General features: G+C 45.2%; 1 protein-coding gene across 1 annotated transcript in view; it reads left to right on the top strand.

The window, feature by feature from the left end:
- Positions 1-1,781: 1,781 nt before the first annotated feature.
- The window catches only part of col28a1a (collagen, type XXVIII, alpha 1a), a 29,940-nt gene continuing 5,877 nt past the window's right edge, over positions 1,782-25,844 (top strand). Inside the window, exons 1-30 of the mRNA XM_056412660.1 lie at positions 1,782-1,930; positions 4,835-4,896; positions 6,349-6,935; positions 8,210-8,269; positions 9,106-9,159; positions 9,246-9,290; positions 10,193-10,219; positions 10,300-10,366; positions 12,517-12,539; positions 13,797-13,850; positions 13,924-13,992; positions 14,091-14,159; positions 15,203-15,271; positions 15,498-15,566; positions 15,658-15,726; positions 15,817-15,885; positions 17,701-17,769; positions 17,863-17,934; positions 19,735-19,803; positions 20,061-20,132; positions 20,645-20,713; positions 22,167-22,235; positions 22,352-22,420; positions 22,980-23,048; positions 23,805-23,873; positions 24,008-24,076; positions 24,360-24,428; positions 24,528-24,608; positions 25,420-25,455; positions 25,553-25,589. Of these exons, the coding sequence (XP_056268635.1) occupies positions 1,875-1,930; positions 4,835-4,896; positions 6,349-6,935; positions 8,210-8,269; positions 9,106-9,159; positions 9,246-9,290; positions 10,193-10,219; positions 10,300-10,366; positions 12,517-12,539; positions 13,797-13,850; positions 13,924-13,992; positions 14,091-14,159; positions 15,203-15,271; positions 15,498-15,566; positions 15,658-15,726; positions 15,817-15,885; positions 17,701-17,769; positions 17,863-17,934; positions 19,735-19,803; positions 20,061-20,132; positions 20,645-20,713; positions 22,167-22,235; positions 22,352-22,420; positions 22,980-23,048; positions 23,805-23,873; positions 24,008-24,076; positions 24,360-24,428; positions 24,528-24,608; positions 25,420-25,455; positions 25,553-25,589 (2,368 nt within the window). The 5' untranslated portion in view covers positions 1,782-1,874. The remainder of the gene's footprint in view (positions 1,931-4,834; positions 4,897-6,348; positions 6,936-8,209; positions 8,270-9,105; positions 9,160-9,245; positions 9,291-10,192; positions 10,220-10,299; positions 10,367-12,516; positions 12,540-13,796; positions 13,851-13,923; positions 13,993-14,090; positions 14,160-15,202; positions 15,272-15,497; positions 15,567-15,657; positions 15,727-15,816; positions 15,886-17,700; positions 17,770-17,862; positions 17,935-19,734; positions 19,804-20,060; positions 20,133-20,644; positions 20,714-22,166; positions 22,236-22,351; positions 22,421-22,979; positions 23,049-23,804; positions 23,874-24,007; positions 24,077-24,359; positions 24,429-24,527; positions 24,609-25,419; positions 25,456-25,552; positions 25,590-25,844) is intronic.

Raw genomic sequence — 25,844 nt, forward strand, 5'->3', positions numbered from 1 at the left:
CAATAGAGCTATACATAGAATCACAAATAGTCCAAGTATTGGCAGTAGTTGTAATAATTTGTAAAAGTAGAATTAAAATACCATGATGATATTATCTGAAGTAATTTAAGTTGTGGTGTTCATAGTAGGGGTGGGTGATACGAAATCCTGTATTGCATGAAATGAATAGAGATATTGTCAATGTGGCTAAAGTACTCACACAGGAACACAAACATCCCATAGTATACCACAGTGACACACATCAGTCCTTCTCGTTGGTTATAATGACCACACACAAGGAGAATATTAAAGGAATAGTTACCAGAAAAGCTTCATGAAATATATGTATTTTGTGGCGTGTTTTTATATATAGTCTTATTGTTTCAACCCCACTAGCGGTATCATTATATTACATCACATGTCATTTAGGGGACACTTTTATCCAAAGCGACTTACAGTAAGTGAATAAACCATGAGAACAAACTCAGAACAACTAGAATAGAGAAAGTAACATTTCTTCAAGAAAGCCAAACTACAAAAATACCATAACTAATACCATAACTAATACCATGAGTCAGTGTTTCCCCTAGGTTTACAGCTTCAGGGGGGGATGTGTTTTTAGTTTGTGGCAGGAGATGAAGAGACTTTCTGCAAAAGGTTGTGACTTGTTGAGTGTTTAGGTTAGACCATGTCCTGGGTGTGAGGCTAGACCATGTCCTGGGTATGAGGTTAGACCATGTCCTGGGTGTGAGGTTAGACCATGTCCTGGGTGTAAGGTTAGACCATGTCCTGGGTATGAGGTTAGACCATGTCCTGGGTATGAGGTTAGACCATGTCCTGGGTGTGAGGTTAGACCATGTCCTGGGTGTGAGGTTAGACCATGTCCTGGGTGTGAGGTTAGACCATGTCCTGGGTATGAGGTTAGACCATGTCCTGGGTGTGAGGTTAGACCATGTCCTGGGTGTGAGGTTAGACCATGTCCTGGGTGTAAGGTTAGACCATGTCCTGGGTATGAGGTTAGACCATGTCCTGGGTGTAAGGTTAGACCATGTCCTGGGTATGAGGTTAGACCATGTCCTGGGTATAAGGTTAGACCATGTCCTGGGTATGAGGTTAGACCATGTCCTGGGTGTGAGGTTAGACCATGTCCTGGGTGTAAGGTTAGACCATGTCCTGGGTATGAGGTTAGACCATGTCCTGGGTGTAAGGTTAGACCATGTCCTGGGTATGAGGTTAGACCAGGGGTACTCAACTTCGGAGGCCAAGAGGGCCACATTTAAACCACAACAGGTGCAAAGGGCCACACATTATTATTAACATATATTTGTACCATTTTATTCACTGTATTTACTACTGCTGTTTAATATGCTGTCTTGCTAGTCATTTTTAATGCATTCCAAAGCATCATGGAATATTTAACAAATATTCTCATTTTCGGTAACAAATGTAGTGTAGCGACTGCGTTTCCAAGGATGACAAGTGTTGGTCAAGCTGATGTTTTATTAACACTGGAGTGAATAACTTTGCATTGATGACATTGATAAAGTTTGCAATTGCTACTTTTCCTATTGAGAGCTCTGACTCTGCATTTCACAAATATTAATAACAATAACAATATAACAAACAACTGTTTACTTATTCCTAGTGAGAGCTCTGAGTGTGCATTCTTTTCACAAGTCCTTTCAGATCTGGTTGTTGCTCAGTTGTAGCTGCTCTGAGATAGTCTTCCAAATGTCTGTCAGTTAGACGGGAACGCTGCTTTGATTTTATTATTCCCATGGCAGAGAAGGAGCTTTCACACATAAGTAGATCCAAAGCAGGTCAGGATTTTCTGAGCACACAGGATTAATGCAGGGTTTGTGTTCCTCAGAACACAGGATATCCAGAATGTGTCAATGCTCTCCTCCTTGTGTCTTTCTTTGAGGATGTTGTTGTGCTGCAGCTCTATGAGTTGTTCCTCAAACGCAGCCCTTTCGACTCCAAATTGCCCAGATGTGACTGAGACTGAAGTAGCCTGTACGTCACAAGCAAAGGGATTCTCTGTGAATGCCAGCACGGGTTCCAAGGATTTAACGTCCGCGAACCGGGAGGAAAACTCCTCTTTCAATTCCATGAGGTAGGCGCAGTAAGGGGTGGGTGAAAATGAACCTGGTTGTGACACTTGGGCCTGTAGAACAGGAAAGTGTGTGAAATTTCCTACCTCAAGCTGCTGCGCAAACAGGCTCAGTTTGGTTTCAAATGCAGCCACATCATTCATCATCGGCAGAACCTTTTGTTTTCCTTGAAGCTTAAGATTGAGTGAATTCAAGTGACGCGTTATATCAGTCAGAAAAGCGGTGTTGTGCATGAATGTGTCATCTTCCAGGGGTGCCAGTAAATCACGTCGGCCCCTCTCTTCCAAAAATATGCGCACAGCTGGTAGCAGCTCCATGAAGCGATCGAGGACCTTTCCGCGACTAAGCCACCTGACCTCCGCATGCATCGCCAAGTCAGTGTATGCACTTTCAAACTCTTGGACCAAGGAACGGAACTGTCTGTGTTTCAATGCGTGTGCAAGAATAAAATGGACTGTTCGTGTCACAGAGTCCATTGTCACTTTGAGCTCTCCACCTCTCAGCTTGCTGCACAATTGCTCTTGATGCAAAATGCAGTGATATGAGAAGAAGTCCGGCGTTTCAGGATCTTTTCTGAGCAAAGCAATTAATCCTTTCTCCTTTCCTACCATCAGTAGTCAGAGAAACCAGCTTTTTTAAGTTGATGTTTTTGCCTGGTCCGTGAAAAAAGCTCATCATTGCAGAATACATATCCTCTCCCCATGTTTGCCCTGTTAGCGGTAGCAAAGCCAGCATTTCCTCGGCAAATGTGTCCTCTTTGAGAAAGCGCAACCAGACTATAAGCTGCGCGATGTCTGTGCGGTCGGTGGATTCATCGAATGCTAGACTAAAGTACTCGGCACTTTCAATGTCTTTTAGCAACTTTGATAAAAGATCGTCTGAAATGACTTCCACTCTCCTGGTCACGGTAGAATCAGACAACTGCAGCTTTGAGATTTGTCTGATGATGTCGTCCTTGTTGTTAAATTCAAAACAGTGATTCCGCACAGTCCGCAAATGTATTTTTAAGAAATTCTCCCTCTGTAGCTGGCTTCTTGGCTTTCGCAATATTCCAGGCGATGTTGAGCGAGGCCTCTGTAACGTTGTCGCTGCTTTTAACAACGCTGCGGAACATGGATTGCTGGGCTTGAAACCCACTGAGCAACGTTTGTATTTTGTTTCTCCTCAGGTCGCTGCCAGGTGGATAGGCATCTTTAAACTCCGGGTGAAGCTGTTCGTGATGGCGTTGTAAATTCGCTCGCTTTGAGACAGATATTGTTTTTTGACAGAGGAGACACATTGGTTTCCGTGTATCTCCACAAAAGCAAATTCACTTTTCCATGCAGAGTTGAAAACCCTGTTTTCGTCATCCACTTTCCTTTTCTTTGTCGCCATCATTAATTAAGGTGCAAAATATTTTAACAGATGAGCTGGCGCGATAAAAAGGCGGGAACTTAAATTAAAGGCGCACTACAATAATTTTCACACGATTTTGGTTGGCTAATTATAATTATTATGCATTTATTTTGGGGCGGCTGTAGCTCAGTGGGGTAAGAGGGCCGTCCCTCAACCGCAAGGTTGTCGGTTCGATCCCCGCTCTCCCCATTAGTTGCAAGTCGAAGTGTCCTTGAGCAAGGCACTGAACCCTCAGCTGCTTTCTGGGCGCTTCACCGCAGCCCACTGCTCCTTAATAACTAAGGATGGGTTAAATGCAGAGAACTAATTTCCCCTTGGGGATTAATAAAAATGTATTAAAAAAAAAAAGTAAAATAAATTTTTAAAAAACAAAACAAAAAAACAGGCATGTCGGGGGCCACAAAATAAGCGTCCGCGGGCCGCCTGTTGAGTACCTCTGGGTTAGACCATGTCCTGGGTGTGAGGTTAGACCATGTCCTGGGTGTGAGGTTAGACCAGGTCCTGGATGTAGACTGGACCCGATCTGGGTAAATTTATGGAGGTTGAAGACCAGTCGAGCTGCTGCATTCTGGATGAGGAGCAGAGGTTGGTGTCATCAACGTAGCTATGGTAGGAAAAGCCATGCGAGCGAATGACAGAGCCGAGAGAATTAGTGTACAGAGAGAAGAGGAGGGGACCCAGGACGGAACCTTGAGGGATCCCAGTAGTGAGAGGAAGAGGAGGGGACCCAGGACGGAACCTTGAGGGACCCCAGTAGTGAGAGGGCAAGGTTCAGACAGAGATCCTCTCCAAGTTACCCGATAAGTTTGGTCGTTGAGGTCGGATGAGAACAGGGAGAGTGCAGTGCCTGAGATACCAGGTCCTGAAGGGAGGAAGTAGGGATCTGGTGGTTCACGGTGTCAAATGCCACAAAAAGGTCCAGAAGGATAAGGACAGAGGAGAGAGAGGCTGCTCTAGCAATACCATTGCCAGAAGCACTGGCATGTAGTTTTGGCGTTAGATGCATGAGAAGCGTTGGCCATACCAACAGTAGTAGTTATAGTGGTAGTGGTAGTAGTGGTTGGTAAAAGCAGATGTAGAGGTAATAGTGATGATGTCAGACGGCAGCTGGAACAGAGAGCTGAGCTGTGGGACCTGTGAAGCCGGCCGATGGGATCCCAGTCCTCCCAGTCCAGATGCTGATGCTGATCCATTGATAAGTCTCAGAGTAGCATCGTGGACCGCTGACGCCTCTCTAACCGCCACTACGTTTTTTTCCAAGCTGAGCAGCCGGACTGAACGATGACTACGCGGTGGATCCTCGAGCTTCTGGTCCTTACGCTGGCCCTGCCAAGTCCAACCACCGCCCAAAACAGAAGGAGGAACGGACAGAGAGACGACAACCAGGTTTTCATGAATTATCCCAAAAGTAAGTGTTTGAAACAGCCTTGAACTGTATCAATGCTGTGTATCGGAGATACAGTGCACAGGTTATAGTCACTAATGACGTCTGGAGAAAGTCTGACATTATCTGAGCTTATTTCTACGGATCAGTGTTTTCACTGACTTAAAAGGGACATGTCATGCATTCTTTTCATGTTTGTACTTATATTTCGTCCCCTGCTTCATGGTCTGTGTGACTCTAAATGACCATAAAGTACTAAATGATGACATCATGCTGTATAGAAGAAGACTGGAAACTAGAGACTGAGACATAAACTCATGTTTACAATGTTTACTGAGGGAATACATCAAGAGAGAAGTAGAGTCACTATATAGACTTCTATACAACCAGACTTCTTTTTGTAACCGGAGGAGTCGCCCCCTGAAGTTCAATGGAGAGAATGTAGTTTTTAAGACACTAGCTTATTGGCTTTTCTCGGTAGAACCAGAGAACCGGAGGTAGGTGCCTGGGAAAGGCTATAACATTTTATATTTCTATGCCAGAACAAGGTAAATAGAGATGTACGTGTATCTAGTCTTCCGACCACTCAAAGCGCTTTAACACTACATGACATCATTCACCCATCCACATACTGATGGGAGGAGCCACCACTAAGTAACACACATCATAGTCACAGCTACGGGAGCAATTTTGGGGTTAAGTGTCCTCCCAAGGACACATCCACATGGGCTAGTGGAGCTGGGGATCGAACCGCCGATCCTCTGCTTAAAGGACAACCCTGTTCACCACCGAGCCACAGTCGCCCAAGGTCAAGGGTGTCCATATCTATGCCCTCTGACAGAAGCCAATCCCATCTAATAAGGAGATATATGCAGTGCTAAGTCCACTTGGATATTAACAGCACACACTCTAAACCTGATAATTCCGATAACATTTCAGAATACAGACCTGGAATGCAATCGAATTGTTATATTGTCACTACAACAAGTATGATTGGCTTTAGTGTCTGACACTAAGAGTCCTCAGTAATCCCCCTTTGTGTTGCACTGTTGTTGCTGGTGTTAACTTGTATTATGAGATTTTGTATAACTATTACGATCAATAAATTAAAGTGGGCGTGTTTTCTTTTGGGAGGGTAACTTCTCTATCGGAAGGCCAGAGTGCCGTGTAACCCGGCGACTCTGCTTCCTGGTCTCAACTCTGGGTATAAAGTATACAACTCAAATTCAATACGTCCGCTTTGACAGTAAAATACGTCAGTTAATATTGGCCATTGTATTGGGTAGGTTTAAAAAAAAAAAGATGTCTCGTCGTTGGCATTGGCACGTGTTGGATGGTTGAAGGTACCATCTGGTGGCCAAAGGCTTCCACCGCTCTGTGAACCATGCAGGTAGAAGCTCATTGCAGAAATGTGAACGTGCTTCAAACCTCTCCGACTGGTGGTTATAAGCCGGCTGTGTTGCGGCTCCTCCCTAGACCTGATCTGCCCGGTGGAGATCATGTTCATCGTGGACAGTTCGGAGAGAGCCAAATCTCTGCTGTTCGAGCGGCAGAAAGACTTCGTCCTGCGCTTCAGCACGAAGCTCCAGCGGCTGCAGTCGGCCGGCTGGCGCCTGCGTCTGCGCCTGGCCGCCCTGCAGTACAGCAGCACCGTGTCGGTGGAGCACAACTTCAGGGACTGGCAGGACCTGGACGTGTTCCAGAGCCGCGTGGCCTCCATGACCTTAATCGGCCACGGCACCTACTCGGCCTACGCCATCGCCAACGCCACCCGGGTCTTCGGCCGCGAGACGTCCTCCGGCAGCCTGAGGGTGGCGCTGCTGCTGACGAACGGAGCGGACCACCCGCGCAGCCCCAGCGCGGTGGCGGCGGCCTCCGAGGCCAAGCAGCACGACATCCGGCTGTTCGCCATCAGGCTGTCGGGCCCGCCGAGGGACGGCGCCATGGGGGCAAGACTGAGATCCATCGCCAGCGCCCCCCCGCAGCAGCACGTCTTCAGCCTCACCGACGGACAGCTTGATGACAGAATCTACAATGAACTGGTGCGTCATGGCCGTGTCACGGTTATTAGTCCAGAGGGTCAAGGGTAGTCCGAAATTTCACCAATGATGTCGTTGCACTCGCAAATGTACTGGCCTTTGAAATCCGTGGAGAAAACAGAGTGTAGACACTGAAATGTGCAACTAAAACAAGTGAGATGAACAATATATGGATAAACTATTCAATTCAATTCAGTTTATTTTGTAGAGCCCATTTTCACAAATCACAAACTCCTCTCAGAGGGCTTTACAATCTGTACACATAGACATCCCTGACCTTTGACCTTTGCCAGAACCAGGTAAATGGACCTGTACTTGTAGAGATCTTTTCTAGTCTTCCGACCACTCAAAGCACTTTAACACTACATGACAAATACTAAACACGGTCAGTTAATATTGGCCAATGTATTGGGAAGGTTCTATTGGAAATCCACAGCAGTTTTAAAGATGTCTCGTCATTGGCTGGAAAAAAGTCTTCCGAAGTGTTGAAGGTACCCTTTGGTGGCCAAAGGCGCCTACCGCTCTGTGAACCATGCAGGGCGAAGTTAATTATAGAAATGTTAATGTACTACCTGGGGGGGACTTCCAAATATAAGGGCTATTTTATTATGATGTTTAGATACACAACATATTTGATCTTACTACTATTCTCATTGATTGTACCTCAAAATTACATAATTATGAGTGAAGTGGACTTTTACAGTGAGTGGTACCAATAGTTTTAGAATAATAGTTCACATGTTTAGTGAGGAGCCTTCTTCTTCTACCGCTGGAACGCGCCAATACCAACATCCCCAGTTAGAGAAGGGGTAAAAACATAAAGCCCGGAGTTATTTGGGGTGAAATTCCTGCTTACTTTGACATAACTACCGCAGACATAAAGTAGAGGATGGATGTAGTCAGGGGAAGTATTTTTCCGGTGGTAATGTGTTATACGCTAGTAGTTAGTTAGTCCGGCCTTACGTTGATGATTCCTGATGGATTTGGACTTTGAGTGACTGTCGTTCCTTTTTGTTCCTTTCAGAACACACTTGTCAGAACTGGGGTAAGTACTGAGAGGTGTTTCACTGATATCATCCCAGTGATCATTCAGCAGTGTTGTCCTTTGATGCTGTTCTTACAAGTGCATGAAACTAATTCAAGAGGAGATGAACCGTAAGAACGAAATGAACAGAAAACATTCTATGAAATGATAAAACCCAAGAAAATTATAACTTTGTTTTGCTTTGTATTTAAAGCACATTGTTGTTGTTTTTTGTATTGTAACTCCCCCCCCCCCCCCCATGTTTTTATTTCAGTGCCCAGAGCGAAATAGCTGTCTGTGTGAGGGGGGGGATGGGGGTCACCCCGGAGGCCCGGTGAGTGTATTAAAGTAGCTTTACAGTTAATCATCGTCCTTATGGTATTAACATATTCTGTGTTTCATTTTTCAAAAACACACACATATATATATATATATATATGGTTTTATTCCACATGACATAGATGGGTGGCTGGGTCTTTTGGTGACTCATGGATTGCAATTCTTAATACGTCTTTATAAACAACCAAAAAGCAAAATCTGTAACTGGTCATAATGTAAGTTAGCAGGATGAACAACAATGAGATGTGATGCTTACATATATTCCTGCATGCATTCAGAGCAGGTGACGTGGTTTATTGAGCGACCGCTATTGAAATGCACGGGGTGTCATATTGAGTTGGCCACAGGGGGCGTAACACAAACACAGGAGACCGCTCTACGCGTCCCGTATGAAACCAAACGTAAATGTTGACCACGGAGGAGCGCGGGGTTCTGGTACGAGGCCGAGGCTCAACGGATCCCCTGGAAACGCAAAGATCTGCAACGTTACATTTTTCTGGGTTGCTATTTCTGCACCAGTGGGGTAGAGTTGACCCAGTAAGCCTCACACAGTGGCGTGTGGGAGGGGGGGGGGGGTACCCGGGACCGGGCGGGCCTCGTCCAGCAGGTGCGTCTGGACTAGATGTAATTGTAGCAGGTGGTGCAGCTGAATGGGCGGTTTGACCTTGGAAAGAAGCAAAAGGTCAACGATGGTCGATCAAACATGAGCGAACACGGCGGGCGGAGCAGAAGTGAGGTTTATGTTGGCCGGGGGTCACAGACAGGTCGAGTGGGGGGGGGGGGGGCCACATACTCTCATTCGGCACAACGTCTCCCTTTTCTTTCATCCAGGGGAAACCGGGCGAGCCGGGGTTTGATGGCGCTCCGGGTCCAAAGGGATCTCGTGTAAGTCCTCTTTGGATCCCATAATCCAGCGCTGGTCGCAGACAGGGTGACGGGTGTTTGATGTGGTCTGGACTCTGTCACTGCAGGGGGAACCGGGCCTCAACGGACGTCCAGGAGCCGAGGGCCTGGAGGTAATCATCACACATCATGCTGTGCATCAGAGTGTGGTATTCTGGGTATTCTGGGCTTTTGAGAGACGTAGAGGGAGCTGCAAAGAGATGGAATGATGCATTGTGGGAAGACGCAGTCGGCCATTTTATCAGACCAAAGGTCATTCTCACTGATTTGACCTCTTCTCTGGTTTTATATTATTTCTCGGAGTGTTACACTTTAGTAAAACACTCCTTTATTCACATATTCTATATAGTGAAATTAGTCAAATTACATAAAATAAGAAGTAAAAACACAGAATGTCAAGGTAAGTCAAGTAAGAAAAGGTTTATGGTAACTTTTAGTTCTCTGTTACTCAACCCATTTTCACCCAATAATATCATTTTTGGAAGCCCCCCCATTGTTAATCACAATTAACAAAATGTCAAACTATTCCATCAATATATTGCTCTGGCTTAAATGTTAAACAATTTAAGTGGATTAATATGCACATTTAATAATTGCATATTTAACCCATCACAGGGAAGAGAAACCCTTAATACAGACAATGTTGCATGACATGCTGGAGGTGCAAACTAGAGGTTTGTCACAAACACTCACTCGAAAATAAATAAATAGACTAAATAAATGAATAAACTCACAGTATTCAGCCCCTGAGGTATAAGTACATAGTGCACCTACTCTTGACACCCCTGTAGAGACCAGTATCTCCACCTCCTGGTCCTTCTGATATGTGCTGGGATGTTGGGCATCCTTCCTACTCTCTGACTCAGGATGTCTCAGCTGCTCTCAGTCCTGGTTGCTCTGCTGAAACTGGCCTTTTGACCCCTGAATCTGAATCTCACTCCGTCAGAATAAATAACGTTCTCTAGCAGAAGCATGTTGGTTGGTTTCTGATTCACAAGTCAAACCTCTTCTCCAGGGTCGACTGGGCAGCCGAGGGGAGAAGGTGTGTATCATTTAATGAGTTGAAATACTATTTCTATTCATAAGGTATCTGCACGATCTCTCTGCCTCTTGTGTCCCCAGGGCGAGCTCGGGGAATGTGGCGTCCGCGGTGAAAAGGGACAACAAGTAGGAGTCGACATGTGTTCTCGTGAACTCTCTGAGCGTTTCTATTGTGTCTGTTTGTGGTGATGGTGGGACGGTGTGACAGTCAGTGCGTTTACATGATGGTATAATTCGAATCTTGCTTTAGATAGATAGATAGATAGATATATACTTTATTAATCCCCAAGGGGAAATTTGTCGTGACAGTAGCAGCAACACACAAGAGTAAAAACAAAACACAAAATATAAGAAACAGGGATGAAAGATATAGAAGTATACAAGTAAAATAAAAGTAAAATACAAACAAAATATATATGTAAATATACAACACACATGCATACACAACACACAACAACACTGACAAATCAAATACACAAAATATTAAATATAGACAGAGTGCAAAAAGCAAAGTGTGTGTATGAGTGCAGAGCAAATGAAATGAAATGTGTGTGTATGTGTGTAGTGCAAACAAATGAGATGTGTGAAGTGCAGATCAACATAGTGTAAGTATTCAGTTATTGTTGTAGTTATTGCACTATGATCTGGCAGATTTAGTCGGACTATGCTATCTTTTGGGGGATCTGCTGTTATCCCAATATACATGGCAGTGAGTAATTCGAATCATTGGCCGAAAGCATGTCATATACGATACGATAGGTGGCGCTGTTTTCATTACAACTCGTGGTGATACAGCCATTTCCGCTTGACCTCTTCACCACCACCAACAACAACCAACAACAACAACATCAACATTTCGAGAAAGAAACATGAACTTTAGTATGTTCAACTCCTTCAATACATGAAGCATACATTCTGTCTGTTCTTCGGTCCAGAGATGTGTGGCTCTTGTGTTCTCCATAGCGTTGTTTGCAGCGCCGCCGCTCCTATAGCACACGACGCGCTGCGCGGAGGGCACCGAGTCCTGAGGGGGCTCCACAAAATAGGCAACTAAAAAAATCCTCATAGTTATAATAATTATAATGCCGATATTATTTCAGTCTAGAAATATTAGGCGCCTTTTAGGCATGTATATCACAAAACAGGCAGAACAAGAGATATATTTAATCGCTCAGCAACCCCGTTAACACTTCTCGGGTCGCATCGCTCTGCCGTGATGCGCGCTGACACATCCGGGGGGGGGGGTTGCAAGTGACTTTTTTTTGTCCCGATGTGCGCGCACACGCCGGATCGGAGCTCTGCGGCGCGCGAGACGGAGATCGGAGTCGTGTTAACGCGACACTAGAGACAGAATGACATGCTGCTGGAGAGACGACCAACAACAGACGGATTGGAAGCTCATTCTGCGCATCAAAGTCAAGTCAAAGTCAAAGTCAGTTTTATTTGTCAATTTTCCATATGTGCAAACATACAGAAGATCGAAATTGCGTTTCTCTTCTGTCCAACATAAAGTGAATTGTGCAACATATAGACAACATAGAGTGCAAAAATAGTAAAAAACATGTAAACATATAGACATGCATTAAATGCGGTAAAAAAAAGTAACTAATTAACTAACTAACTAATTTTTATTATTATCACTCCATTGGTGAACGATGCTGTGACTCCTCACCGGAACCATGTAGAACCAAACAGAACCATGCAGAACAATAGTGGTTCTTAAATGGTTCTTTAAAAGGCGTTGTGGTTCCACAAAGAACCATCACCTACTGAAGATCCATTATTTAGTTTGAGGCACCTTCATAGTTTCATTGAAAAACTCTTTAAGGAAACGGTTCTTTACAGAACCCTGGTTGGAAAGGTTCTTTGAGGAACCAGAAATGGTTCTTCTATGACATCACTCTGAAGAACCATATTTGGTTCCAGATGGCTCCTTAATATTGTTCTGTGTGTAGTTCCATATTTTAAAAGATATGACAATAGATGTTTCATTATTTAAAATCCTGATGTTGCCACACACACACACACACACACACACAGTACACCAACGGAGACGAGTTATCATGTAAGAGGGGAAGTACGAGCCCTCAATGGCTGTGTGGTCAAATTGAAAGCCCCCCTCCCCGCCCACACACACACACACACACACACACACACACACACACACACACACACACACACACACACACACACACACACACACACACACACACACACAAACACACACACATTGCGGTCCGTCTCCTGCATCTGCACTCGTGGAATGTGAGCTGTGGCTTTGGGCTCATCCCCACGCAGCCGGTCCGGAGCGGGGGAGCCGTGTGTGTGTGGTTGTAGTCTTTGAGCCGCGTTGTCCCCGAGGATTAGCACCGGGCTCCTGGGACACACTCACTCCTTTGATGTCACCCCCTTCAGCGTGGGAGAACAACAGCAGCCCACCAGGGTTCCCATGGGATGGACCTGGAGCCCGGTGCTCATGGACCTTGAGCCCGGTGTTCATGGACCTAGAGCCCGGTGTTCATGGACCTGGAGCCTGGTGGTCATGGACCTGGAGCTCGGTGTTCATGGACCTGGAGCATAGTGCTCATGGACCTGGAGCATAGTGTTCATGGACCTGGAGCCCGGTGCTCATGGACCTGGAGCATCGTGCTCTTGGACCTGGAGCATAGTGCTCATGGACCTGGAGCATAGTGTTCATGGACCTGGAGCCCGGTGCTCATGGACCTGGAGCATCGTGCTCTTGGACCTGGAGCATCGTGCTCTTGGACCTGGAGCATCGTGCTCATGGACCTGGAGCATCGTGCTCATGGACCTGGAGCCCGGTGCTCTTGGACCTGGAGCATCGTGCTCTTGGACCTGGAGCATAGTGCTCATGGACCTGGAGCATAGTGTTCATGGACCTGGAGCCCGGTGCTCATGGACCTGGAGCCCGGTGCTCATGGACCTGGAGCCCGGTGCTCTTGGACCTGGAGCATAGTGCTCATGGACCTGGAGCCCGGTGCTCTTGGACCTGGAGCATAGTGCTCATGGACCTGGAGCCCGGTGCTCTTGGACCTGGAGCCCGGTTCTCTTGCAGCAGACGTCCACGCGGTCCGGGCCCACCGCTCGTGGTGTCCAGCAGGGGGCGATCACACTCTCTGTTCCCCTGGTGGAGGAGTAGAGCCGACATGTCGGGCCTCACTGACCTGGGAGCTTCCCGCTCCTCTGTGGAGGCTCACGAGCTGAGAGCGCAGACCGGGCGTTGCCGTGTTGCATTGTGGGAGATGTAGTCGTGTGGAATAAAGAAGATCCCTGCTTCTGCTGCACCCATGTTTAATAACCCATGTGTGACACATGACACGTCCGATGCTCCCAGAAACCACCACAGGGACCTGCCCCCCCCCCCCCCCCCCCCCCACGCACGCACACACACACTCCTGTGTTAGTCGGTGGGAAGCCGGTGAGGGGATCAGATGTTGCATTACGATTAATTTAACTTTACAATATTGACTACTTCCTGTTAAAGATGATCTTATTAAACGGCTTTGATGTTATTTATGCTCTATGCGTGTTGACTTCCTGCTGTGCTCCTGTCTCAGGGGGCCAGGGGAGGACCCGGGGACCAGGGTCCAGAAGGGACATCTGGATCTAAAGTAAGAACATTTAAAATACATCTCGTCTCACATATCTTAACGTTGGTTAATATCTCTCTCTCTCCCCTGACAGGGCGAGCGAGGGCTGAGGGGGGCCTCTGGACCTCGGGGTGATCACGGCATCGGGTTCCCTGGTCCGAAGGTACATTTGGGTTTGCTCAGGATTTGAATGAACTCCGGACCGACCAGAAGGCCGACGTGCGGCCCGCTGACCTCTCATCTGTACACTTCATGCTTCAGGGCGACAAGGGGAACCAGGGAAGACCCGGTCCTCCCGGGTCCACGGGTCTGGGTGAACCAGGATCCCCGGTGAGTTCACAAAACTTAGTGAAAATATAGAAATACGTCGTCCTCTCATTGTTGTGGTCAACACAAGTTCAGATATTGCCACTGACCTTCCTACCAATGCTTTTATTGGTGATTAATAATGTATTTTTAGTGATGGAGACTAAGGCTAAAGGAGGTTAGCTCATAGGGGGGCGGGGGGGGTGCATGATCAACTTATCATATAATCACCCTCAAAGTAAAGACCTCATAACAGACATGATATGACACCTGCTGATGCGTCTGTTGCTTTAAGTGAGTTCATGTTTATCATAATCTCTCGTTTGCTAAATATAAAGATCTTTTACTTTGGAAAACATTTCAATCGACCACTTGACTTTCAAAGTAAAATATTGGGATACTATATAATTCAATGGTGTCCCACACAAAGTCTTGGGTTACGGTTCAGTCAAGGTTTCTTTCATCAATGAGAACACGTCAAAAACAAAGTGCATACTACACTCAGCACTGGATCATTACTATTTAAACTATATAATTTATTTGTATTATTTGTATTTAATTATTTTGTATGAATTCTATTCATTATTATCCTTTTCCCCCCTCTTCTTCTTTTCTTCTTTTCTTGGAGTGAGCACCGTTTGTTGTTCTTTGTGTGCTGTACACTGAACCTGAATACCACGTGTACCAAGACGTGCACCTGGAACATTTACAAAGAAAGGGACTGTATAAAAAAATATATAATGTTATGTTTTTGAAAACGACATAAAAAAAAAAATGTAAATATATTATTTTTTACACATGTTCATTCCATAAACGCCCTAAATGCTCCTGATGAACACGCTGAGTTTAGAGTATTCTTCACACTCAAATGTCTCTCCGTTGTTTGGGGGGCATCTCAACCACCGGCTCTCTCTGGGGGTCGGAGGCATTGGGGTAGACCTGATCCTTTAGACCTCAGAGCCCCCTATTGGCTGCTGGCTTGTGTTGTTGTTGGTTTGAAAGTGTTTGATTATTAATATCACGTCACATCAGTTCAGTACTCTCTGTCTTTGTGTTGGTGTGTTTAGGGTCCAGCAGGGCCACCAGGGATGCAAGGATCCCTTGGGTTTCCAGGCAAGGGTCTTCCAGGGCCCAAGGTCAGTTCCAGGACCGGCTGGTTACCACGACTACGTATGTGTCATGTGACTGATCCTTTAATTTAGGACAGTAGAGAAGATATAATGTTGTTTTAAAACTATAGAGGGAAGATAGATTCAGTTGTATTCATGAATTGCACGTGGCTGTATGATTTGAGTCTAAAGAGAGACCCGAGGTCTGAGGCGTATCCGGTTCTCTCAACCCTCCCACTGGGTCTTCTTGCAGGGGGACAGGGGCTACGAGGGCCCCAAAGGGGTCCATGGACCTCCAGGACTCGGGTACAAAGGTGATAAGGTACGGGGGGACTGCAACCACACGTCTTGTGAAGACCTTTGATCCCGTAAAGGACGACCTTGTCTGACCTCTCATCTGTCTGACCCCCCAGGGGAACACAGGAGCCCCCGGGCTGCCGGGCTTGGTGGGGTTTCCCGGGGCAGGCATGCCAGGAGAAAAGGCAAGGCCAATGAAAAGCTTTTCCTCCACCTGTTCATCCTTTATTTGTGGAGCTGTGCTTTTAATGAAGATGTTTCCCTTTTGGCCGTAGGGGGACCTCGGGCCAGCTGGGCCTTCTGGGCCCAGAGGACCTCCCGGTCTGGGTATCGTTGGACAAAAGGTCAGTAGCACTTATGGTGAAAGAGTGTATATCATTTCATAGAGTGAGCTAAGTTAAACACACAGGATATCTGATGTTCACTATGAAGGAGAACACACAGTATAGTACATGTCTTTGTCATGAGACCGGGCCTCTGGACTAAAGGTCCACCACTGGGCTCCTGTCACAGCGGCCGATGCAAAATTGACATTGTCAAAATGACTTTAATCTTTATTGTGTCACAGAGCATTGAGTACAGGACATTAAGTCGGGCCTTGCGGGTTTTCCTTCCATCAAATGTCCGGCGCTTAAATCCCCGTCTCTGCTGGTCCATTCTCCCGTAAGCTGTTGGGTAAATGAACGGTATAAACTTAGTCCTGAGGTGGCGCCCTGCATGGTAGCTCCTCCCATCAGTGTATGAATGGGTGTGAATGGGTGAATGATGACATGTCGTGTTAAAGCGCTTTGAGTGGTCAGAAGACTAGAACAGATCTCTACACGTACAGGTCCATTCACCTGGTTCTGACATAGAAATAGACAACGTTATAGTCTTTTCTCAGGCGGCTGCCTCTGGTTCTCTGGTTCTACCGAGTAAAACCAATAAACTAGCTTCTTAAGACCTGCATTCTCTCTCCTGACCACCAGGGGGCGACTCTGGTTGTATAGAAGTCTATGCTTCATGTGTTAAAGCTGCATTCTCTCTCCTGACCACCAGAGGGCGACTCCTCTGGTTGTATAGAACTATATGCTTCATGTGTTAAAGCTGCATTCTCTCTCCTGACCACTAGGGAGCTCCTCTGGTTGTATAGAAGTATATATAGTGACTCTACTTCTCTCTTGATGTATTCCCTCAGTAAACATTGTAAACATTGTTAAGGGGTGAGCAAGGCAGGAACCCAAAAGCAGCACAAGGAGTCTCTCTTTCCAAATAAAAAGGTTTCTTTTAATTGTTCACTGAGCAGAACCACAGTCTGGCAACAGGAGAGAAACAAACGATCCAACAACATAAAGGGGTATGAGGGCAGTTTAAGTAGCCAGCGTCCTAATTGATGATCAGTCACAGCTGCTCTGGCAATCACCGCCCAGGGGAGGGAGGAGACAGCCACACCTTCTTGGTGAGCCCTAGACAGACAGGGTAAACACACAGGAGACAGAAGGACAGGGAAACAGAGGAAACACAGGGAAACACTGTCTTGTCTTGACGACAACATGACAAACATGAGTTCATGTATCAGTCTCTAGTTTCAAGTCTTCTTCTATACAGCATGATGTCATCATTTAGTGCATGATGCTCATTTAGAGTCACACAGACCATAAAGCAGGGGACGCTTTAGGGGGCGGGGCTACTGTGAGTGGTCGGATACTGGAAAAGTAAATCATTTATACAGAAACCATCAATAATTGACTTAGTTGTAAAAAAGTCATTTGTGATTCCATCACCACAGAGAGTCAGATATAAAAGGCCTCTTCAGTGTAAGAGGTTACGATAGTAAAGGGTTATGATAATACTGTCACTTAAAATAGATCTAATGTGGCGTGAAACGAGCAGTCATCAAACAGGTGAGAGGCCATAGCGAGATGGAGCCGCCATGGAGCCGCCATGGAGCCGCCATGGAGCCGCCATGGAGCAGCCATGGAGCCGCCATGGAGCAGCCATGGAGCCGCCATGGAGCCGCCATGGAGCAGCCATGGAGCAGCCATGGAGCCGCCATGGAGCCACCATGGAGCAGCCATGGAGCAGCCATGGAGCCGCCATGGAGCCGCCATGGAGCAGCCATGGAGCGCTTCAAGCACCTTTCTTTAATCATTCAGTTGTTGACGTGATTTGTGTCCCAGGGCGACCAGGGTTTCCCCGGAGAGCCTGGATCTCAGGGAGAGAGGGGTCTCGGTGAACCAGGACCGAAGGTAAGACGTCCAAAGTCTCCATTTGGATAACACATGTTCACGGGAAGGACCCCGCGGGGCCCAGAAGGGTTGAACTCATGTGTGGCGTTCCAGGGGGATCCAGGGCCTGATGGGGCTGCTGGGATACCTGGCATACCCGGTGAGGACGGCGCTGACGGGGCGAAGGTGAGTCACGCTCACATTTTAGAGAGGAGGAGTGGGCGGAGTCTCAACAGGAGCAATGTGGGTAGCCTGATAGCTTTACGTGGTGTTTCCTTCAAGCTTTGTAGCTGGATGTCCTCACTTTGTGGCAATTTTACCCCAGCCCCTTGGGGTTTTGTCCAGAACCAGTGTGAGGCTAACTTCTGGGTTGGCCTCCAAAAAGACTTCTTGAAGTTAGCAGAGGAAACAGGAAACTAGGATGCACCAATACGAGTACACCAGAAGTGATACGGATACCAATAGTCTTCTGATCAATACCTGTACCCCTGAGGTGATAGATACCAATAGAGCAGGGGTCGGGAACCTATGGCTCGCGAGCCATATATGGCTCTTCCGGTGACGGCATATGGCTCCCAGACAATTTTGAGTTTACAAATATATACAGGACTGTCTCAGAAAATTAGAATATTGTGATAAAGTTCTTTATTTTCTGTAATGCAATTAAAATTTTTAAATATTAAAAGAATAAAAGGCTTGCAATATTTCAGTTGATTTGTAATGAATCCAGAATGCATGACATTTTTGTTTTTTTAATTGCATTACAGAAAATAAAGAACTTTATCACAATATTCTAATTTTCTGAGACAGTCCTGTATATATCCGCCCACCCCCCTGTAATTTTCTCTATCGCGCCAGATTACAGCAGAAGTAATGTCAGGTCCTTTTCTTAAAGACGTCTTTGTTCTTTTATTAAACTAAACGTCTGTTATTGATCTTATTGATCGTATCTAACCAGCAGCATGTCATTTCTGTCTCTACGTATCGCGTTAACACTTCTCGGCGCGCCGCAAAGCTCTGATGCCGGCGCACATCGGGGCGGAGCAAAGAAAAAGTCACCTGACTCTATTGGTGATACGGATACCAATAGAGTCTTCTGATCAATACGAGTACCCCTGAAGTGATACGGATACCAATAGAGTGTGTGGTTCTTCTTTCAGTACCACTGGCTAGCTTACTGCCGCCGTACTGCGTGCCGCTTGTAGCGTTTACCGCTGATCAGGAAGTCCACAGACCCCCCCCCCCCTCCCCCCATTAAGGTTAGACTCTGTCTCTGTCGCTGTCTGTTGCTGTTGTTAGCACTTATAACTTGTAACTTCTTCACTGCTAGCTCCGACATGTGCGTGTTCAGAGCTGTTTGGGTTGAAGCTGCTGCCAGTGACACGGCGCATTAGCTTGAAGAACGCTCGCTGTGATTGGCTGTTGGTCTCAACACCACGCAAACTGTTTTTCAGCAGGTTAGCAGCTCCGTCGGAAGTTCGATCCCCCGCTCACGGCCCTCGCCGATGTGTCCTTGAGCAAGACACTTAACCCTGACTTGTTCCCTGAGCTGTGTGTTTGGATAAAAGCGTTAGCTAAATTAAACGTAATGATGGGACTTGATACTGGGTTATCTCGGGCGATTCCTTCAAGGTCATGCCAACAAATACCAGCCCGGGTAGGACATACAATGATCCCTTTTTGCATTATGAGTCCACCTCAGCATCTTGTTTCCACGGCAATGACACGATATCATGGAAGTAAAGAAGCACTTTCCTAGTGCCTCTAAATCAGGGATGGCAAACTCAAAATCGTCATGTGGGAGATGTAGTCTAGTGTACACTGTTAAGCAGCATTGACTTTCATTTTAAGACGATCATGTACCTTTCAACGGAACGGACCAGATTCGGCCAGCAGGCCTTGAGTTGGACACCTATGCTTTAAGAGTAACGACCCCCCCTCACTCAGAAAGGTCTTTGTAATGCTGTGATCTGCTGTGTGATCTAGGGAGAGATGGGGTTGCCAGGTCTGAGAGGCCTAGAGGGAGCGTCGGTGAAAGGCATCCCAGGAGAAAAGGTAATCCATAACCGACCACTGGGCGGCTGTTCAACAAGTCAAATTTAATTTCTAAGAGGAATCACAATTTAGCTTTGTTTTAAGAGCCCTTGCATTTGAGTTAATGTAAATGTGAAAATGCTTTTTTAAAAACTAGTTATTGCCCATATTTACATACCTGTACCTCCGAGGTCTTCATTCACGTTAATCTGGATTATTGTATGAAGTTGTGTTTTTGATCTTACTTCAGATTCCTCACATCATGTGTTTCTCCTCAGGGAGACAGAGGGGGCCGTGGACCTTGGGGTCTTACAGGGTCTTCAGGCCCGGTTGGACCTGCTGGAGCTAAAGTATGTTATATAGGTTACCCCTAAATAATTTACACAATGTTTAATGTTAACAGTTTAACGTTTCACATGACAGTCGTTTATTGGTGTGCCTGTATATTACAAAAAGTACTGTTGTTTCTGCGACGTTTAAATTTAATTTAAAAGTTTGTAATACTTTTAAACTCCCAAGTGCCCCATTAAAATATGATTATGTTGTGTTTTTCATCTGTAAACAAGTTAAATCGGCAGACATTAGCAAATATTTGTTTGTTTGTTAATGGTTTAAGGGCCTTATAAAAAAGATTACGATGCAAATGTCTTCTGTGTGAATCAATTAGTCTAAAATTAAAATGTACATTATACAGAACAGATTTTTAATAATGACGTCTGGCTAAAGAACCACCTGTCAGGAGTTGTAAATATTGCTCAAGAGAAGTTAATTTGTGCAGCAGTGACATGATAAATATTTGCTTAGCTTTTTATGGTTTTCTTAACACAAGCTAACATCAACGTCATTTCACCTTTTTGTTCAGGGAGAGCCGGGCAGCCTGGGACCGATTGGCCTACCTGGAAGTGCTGGGCGGGGCTTACCGGGATCAAAGGTCAATCCGTAATACAAACACACGCCAACTGATGAGTTTAGTCCAGTGATGGAGTGAAAAAAGCAGTAAAAAGCAAATAAACCCGGTTCAACTTCCATTTGGAAGAGAAATTGAGGACAAATATTTAAATGATTATGATGTCAGAGGGCGGCCCACTGCAACGACATCCTGTTTCACCCTGTGCGCTCGCCGTTTGTGGACCTTGTCTCCACAATGAGGGATTAGAACGTTCCTGATCTTTCTCTGCTGAGCAATGTCAACGGTTATGACGCAGAGGAAAACATCATCATAACTGCAGCTACAATAAAACCTTCATGGAAACACAGCTCAACATGAACCGAAATCAGCCTGAGCCGAAGTTGCGCTAACCCTGATGCTTACACCGATGCTAACCCCAATGCTAACCCTGATGCTAACACTAATGCTAACAAAGATGCTTACACCGATGCTAACACCGATGCTAACACCGATGCTAACAACGATGCTTATGTCAATGCTAACACCAATGCTAACACCAATGCTAAAACCGATGCTAACACCAATGCTAACACCAATACTAACATCGATGTTAACACCGATGCTAACACCGATGCTAACACCGATGCTAACCCTCAATTTAATCGGCAGGTGAATTAAGGTCTTATTGCTCAAATATACTCCAGAAAAGACATTATTAATGCTGCAGGAATGAATTTAAAAACTCATAAATGAAACAGCATTTTCTCTCTGGTTCCTTTTGTTTCAAATTAAATGTGTTTTGGTTTGATGCCTGAAATAAGATCTTAAAATATACTGAACAGATACAGTAACATTACCTGTTTACATCACTCTGTTTACAACTTTGTTTGTCTCCTAAAAAAGAGCCTTAGTCGGGGTATATATAGTCCATGTACACAAGGTATACACTACCGTTCAAAAGTTTGGGATCACCCAGACAATTTCGTGTCTTCCATGAAAAATCACACTTTTATTTATCAAATGAAAATAAAATATAGTCAAGACATTGACAAGGTTAGAAATAATGATTAATATTTGAAATATTAATTTTGTTCTACAAACTTCAAGCTCAAAAGAAGGCCAGTTGTATAGTTTATATCACCAGCATAACTGTTTTCAGCTGTGCTAACATAATTGCACAAGGGTTTTCTAATCAGACATTAGTCTTCTAAGGCGATTAGCAAACACAATGTACCATTAGAACACTGGAGTGATCGTTGATGGAAATGGGCCTCTATACACCAATGGAGATATTTCATTAGAAACCAGACGTTTCCACCTAGAATAGTCATTTACCACATTAACAATGTAGAGAGTGTATTTCTGATTAATTTAATGTTATCTTTATTGAAAAAACAGTGCTTTTCTTTGAAAAATAAAGTCATTTCTAAGTGATCCCAAACTTTTGAACGGTAGTGTACATATTATGAGCTTTCATCATTTGTTTAAATAACAGGGAGATCCTGGTCCTGTGGGACCAGCTGGACCTGTTGGAGAACCTGGACTAGGAATCCTTGGGCCGAGGGTAACTTCACCCGATCAATATCTCACAGCTCAGTTGCAGTACGAACTGTGTTTTGATGCAGATGTGTAGATACAACACTACTTCCTGTTCACTGTGTATCCGTCTTCGTCCATCAGGGTAACAAAGGAAATACTGGACCTGTGGGGCCCTCGGGAATGAAGGGAGACAGCTACCCAGGACCACAGGTGAGAGGAGACTGTCAGTAAAAGATGGCGTATGTGGCGATAGTTAATGTCACCCAAAACAATAAAGATAGACACACTTTAAGTAACTGGATGTTTAATTACTGTTAACTTTGTGGATTCTCTTAATTTTGATGACACGGGTGACATGCAACGAGACCTGCATGACATTTAAAACTGATTCAAATATCTTATTCTTTCTAATTTAAGTATTTAATGTAGCTCTAGATTAGTGTATGGGTGGTTGTTGAGCAGGGTGTCAATCAAATCAGAAATACAGTAATCTAGAACTATATTAAATACTTGAATTAGACTCAATTAAATACTTAAATCAGTTTGTTTACATTGCAACCAGAAGATAAAATATAAAAAAATATAGGGACTCAAATGATCTAAATGGTCACATTAACATATGTATTGGTCCGAACAACACAGGGACTTGTGGGGTACACGGATCGCTCCTTTTGTTTGATTAACCAGGAGAACTCACGAAAAAGGGAAGATAATCCTAAAAACTGTTTGGTTTAGTAAATTAACTTTTTTTCTCTCCCTTGATCGTTAGGGGCTGCCTGGCCTACCAGGTGTGCAAGGAGCGATCGGACATGAAGGGAAAGGACTACCGGGACACAAGGTGAGGCGCGAGTCTGACTTCATGGATTCATGAAATGGGGGGAAAGTCCTCAGAGGGGCATTCACTGAGGCTCATGGGAACTGTAGTGCCATTAAACATCCGAGAGTCAGAAAATACCACCATAATTCAATTCAATTCAGTTTATTTTGTATAGCCCATTTTCACAAATTACAAATAACTGTACACATAGACATCCCTGACCTTTGACCTCACATCGGATCAGGAACAACTCCCAAATAACCCTTCAGGGGAAAAAAGGGAAGAACCCTTCAGGAGAGAACAGAGGAGGATCCCTCTCCAGGATGGACAGAACAATAGATGTCATGTGACCAGAAGGAATCATTACACACAGATTAAAACACAGTAACAACACAATGAATATGACAGAGTGTATGAATAGTTGGTAGTAGGCATGAACGACGATCCAGACCTCCATGATCCATCAGGCAGATGGAGGTAGAGAGGAGGAGTGGGCGGAGTCTCAACAGGGCCATGGCGTAGTTGGTAGTAGGCATATTCCATGATAACTATTCATTTGAACTGCTGAATAAAGGCTTTAACACCAATGAATCACAAATCAACATACATGTGGTGGTGAGAGGTACTGCAGTCCACGTGGTTCCCAAGTAGAAGAGAGACTGTTGCCCAGGGTTTGGTGTCGTTGGTGATGTGTGAAAGACCAATACTGGAACTGGACCTGACACATTGGTGTGAACGGTGCTGTGTAAGACGGATACGCTCATGTTTTGTCTCCAGGGGGACAGAGGTCTATCGGGCATGCCGGGGCCATCAGGTCCTCCTGGAATTGGACTTTATGGACCAAAGGTCAGCGTCTGTATCTGTAGTATAAAACGGGAATTAACCAAGTCAAGATCTATTGTTCACATACACCATTTCCTCTATATATCATGATATTAGCCTAATAGCTTTGCACATGCTGGGATGCATTGTTTTCCCAGGGCTCTACAGGGCAGCCTGGTCCACCAGGCCTGCTAGGACCTCTTGGAGAGGGCATCCAGGGACCGAAGGTAGGCAGTACTTTCCCAGACTGGTATGGTGTACTTCAAGACAATGGGATCACAAATGTGACCCAACTGTACCATGTTGATCCCCAAGCATAGGGCAGGTACTCTGGTGCTGATCATGTTGACCCATTGTCTTGTCTTTCAAAGAGGACCATTGTCTTGTCTGTGCCGTCACATCACATCCATCCGTCTGCTGTGTTTCACTCAGTGGACAGGGCGTAAACATCTGTCTCTAGGCAGATGATACTCTGGTGTTTCTTACCAATTCATCCATCTATCTTCTCAGGGAGAACCTGGGTTTCTGGGGCCAATGGGCCCTCGGGGACCACCAGGGGATGGCCTTCCAGGGGAGAAGGTACTTATAGCCCATGGCATTACTTATAGCCTGGGATATACTGCCTTTGATTAGCAGAGCTCCAGCTGTAGCTGTATTAAAGGGTGCGTTCACCCACAGGGTCACAGAGGCCACCCTGGAGGCCGGGGAAAGAAAGGAGACAGCGGCGACTACGGAGAACCTGGATCTACTGGGCCGATGGTAACATAGCATCTTGTTCCATGGTTTTAAAAACAATCTCAAGTAGTTCATGAAAAGGTCTGTGGTAATCACAGTTCAGTGTGAATGTTCTGTTCCAAGCTTTCATTTGTTCTGGGTCACAGTTTCCTCCTCGTAGGCCACGCCGTCAGAGGAAGGTCCTGAGAGATTTGTTTCGAGCTCAATACGATGTCGGTAGACTCCAATGCATGTTGTTATTAGGCTGATTCAAACATCAACGTGTTATCATAAAGGATCGACTGGTCCTAAACTGATTGTCAATGTGGTCATGTTCTTAACGTCCCAATTGGTTCCATTTGAACATTTCTGACCTTTACAACAAGAAAACAAGAAGAAAAAACTCCAAATGATGGCAAAACAGAGATAAAATCACAGGGACTGTTATATTTGTATTTATGTGGCATGGAAGACATTGAGATTGTGTTTCTGACACTTTCAGAAGAAACTTTTGGGTTTTCTTCCCATCTGGAAAGATTTCATTGATGCACATAGTCAGAGTGGTTCAGAAGATACAGATGTTTAAATTTAAGTAGATCATTTTAGGCATTTTTGCTCCAAAATAGGGGGGGGGGGGGTTAGAGCACTTTACTGAAGAGGTGAACAATCTCCTAATATTCACATAACTGTTGTGGAAAGCAACATAAACAATTTAGAGTCCTTTTTCTGATTTTCTGGAGATTCAGTTCGTATTTGTGTAACTTTAAGGCTGATTCATAGAATTCAGAGACATTTCCTAAAGATTCCATTCCCTGACTTCCACCGCACACTTCCTCATGTTGGTTCCATCTCACAGGGGAGGCCTGGAGAGAAGGGGGTGCCGGGACTCACGGTGAGTGACTGGAACAAATACCACCGAACATCTTAACGTTAACATGTAAAGCCTATTTCTCTCTGTTCTTATTTTTTATTTTGTTTCCTTTAAACAGAGAGACGAGGTCATCAAGATAATAAAGGAAATATGTGGTAAATTATACATTTCATTATGTTTGTGTTGCTCAGTTGGCTCATGTGTCCAGTAGATGTGTGTGTGGGGGATGTAGTGGCCTCTAGCGGTATACACGTAAAGGCTCTCTTTAGAACCAGTGTCTGGGGGTCCGGTCTGGGCTCCTGGCTCCTCATGGAGGTGCACAAAGAGGTCCTGATCCCGATGAAGGGCTCATTCAAAACTAACTCAAACTAAATCTTACTTTACACTAATAAAACAAAAATGAATATTAG

Source organism: Pseudoliparis swirei, chromosome 1 (genome assembly GCF_029220125.1).
Source record: "Pseudoliparis swirei isolate HS2019 ecotype Mariana Trench chromosome 1, NWPU_hadal_v1, whole genome shotgun sequence".
In the NCBI taxonomy this organism is placed as follows: domain Eukaryota; kingdom Metazoa; phylum Chordata; class Actinopteri; order Perciformes; family Liparidae; genus Pseudoliparis; species Pseudoliparis swirei.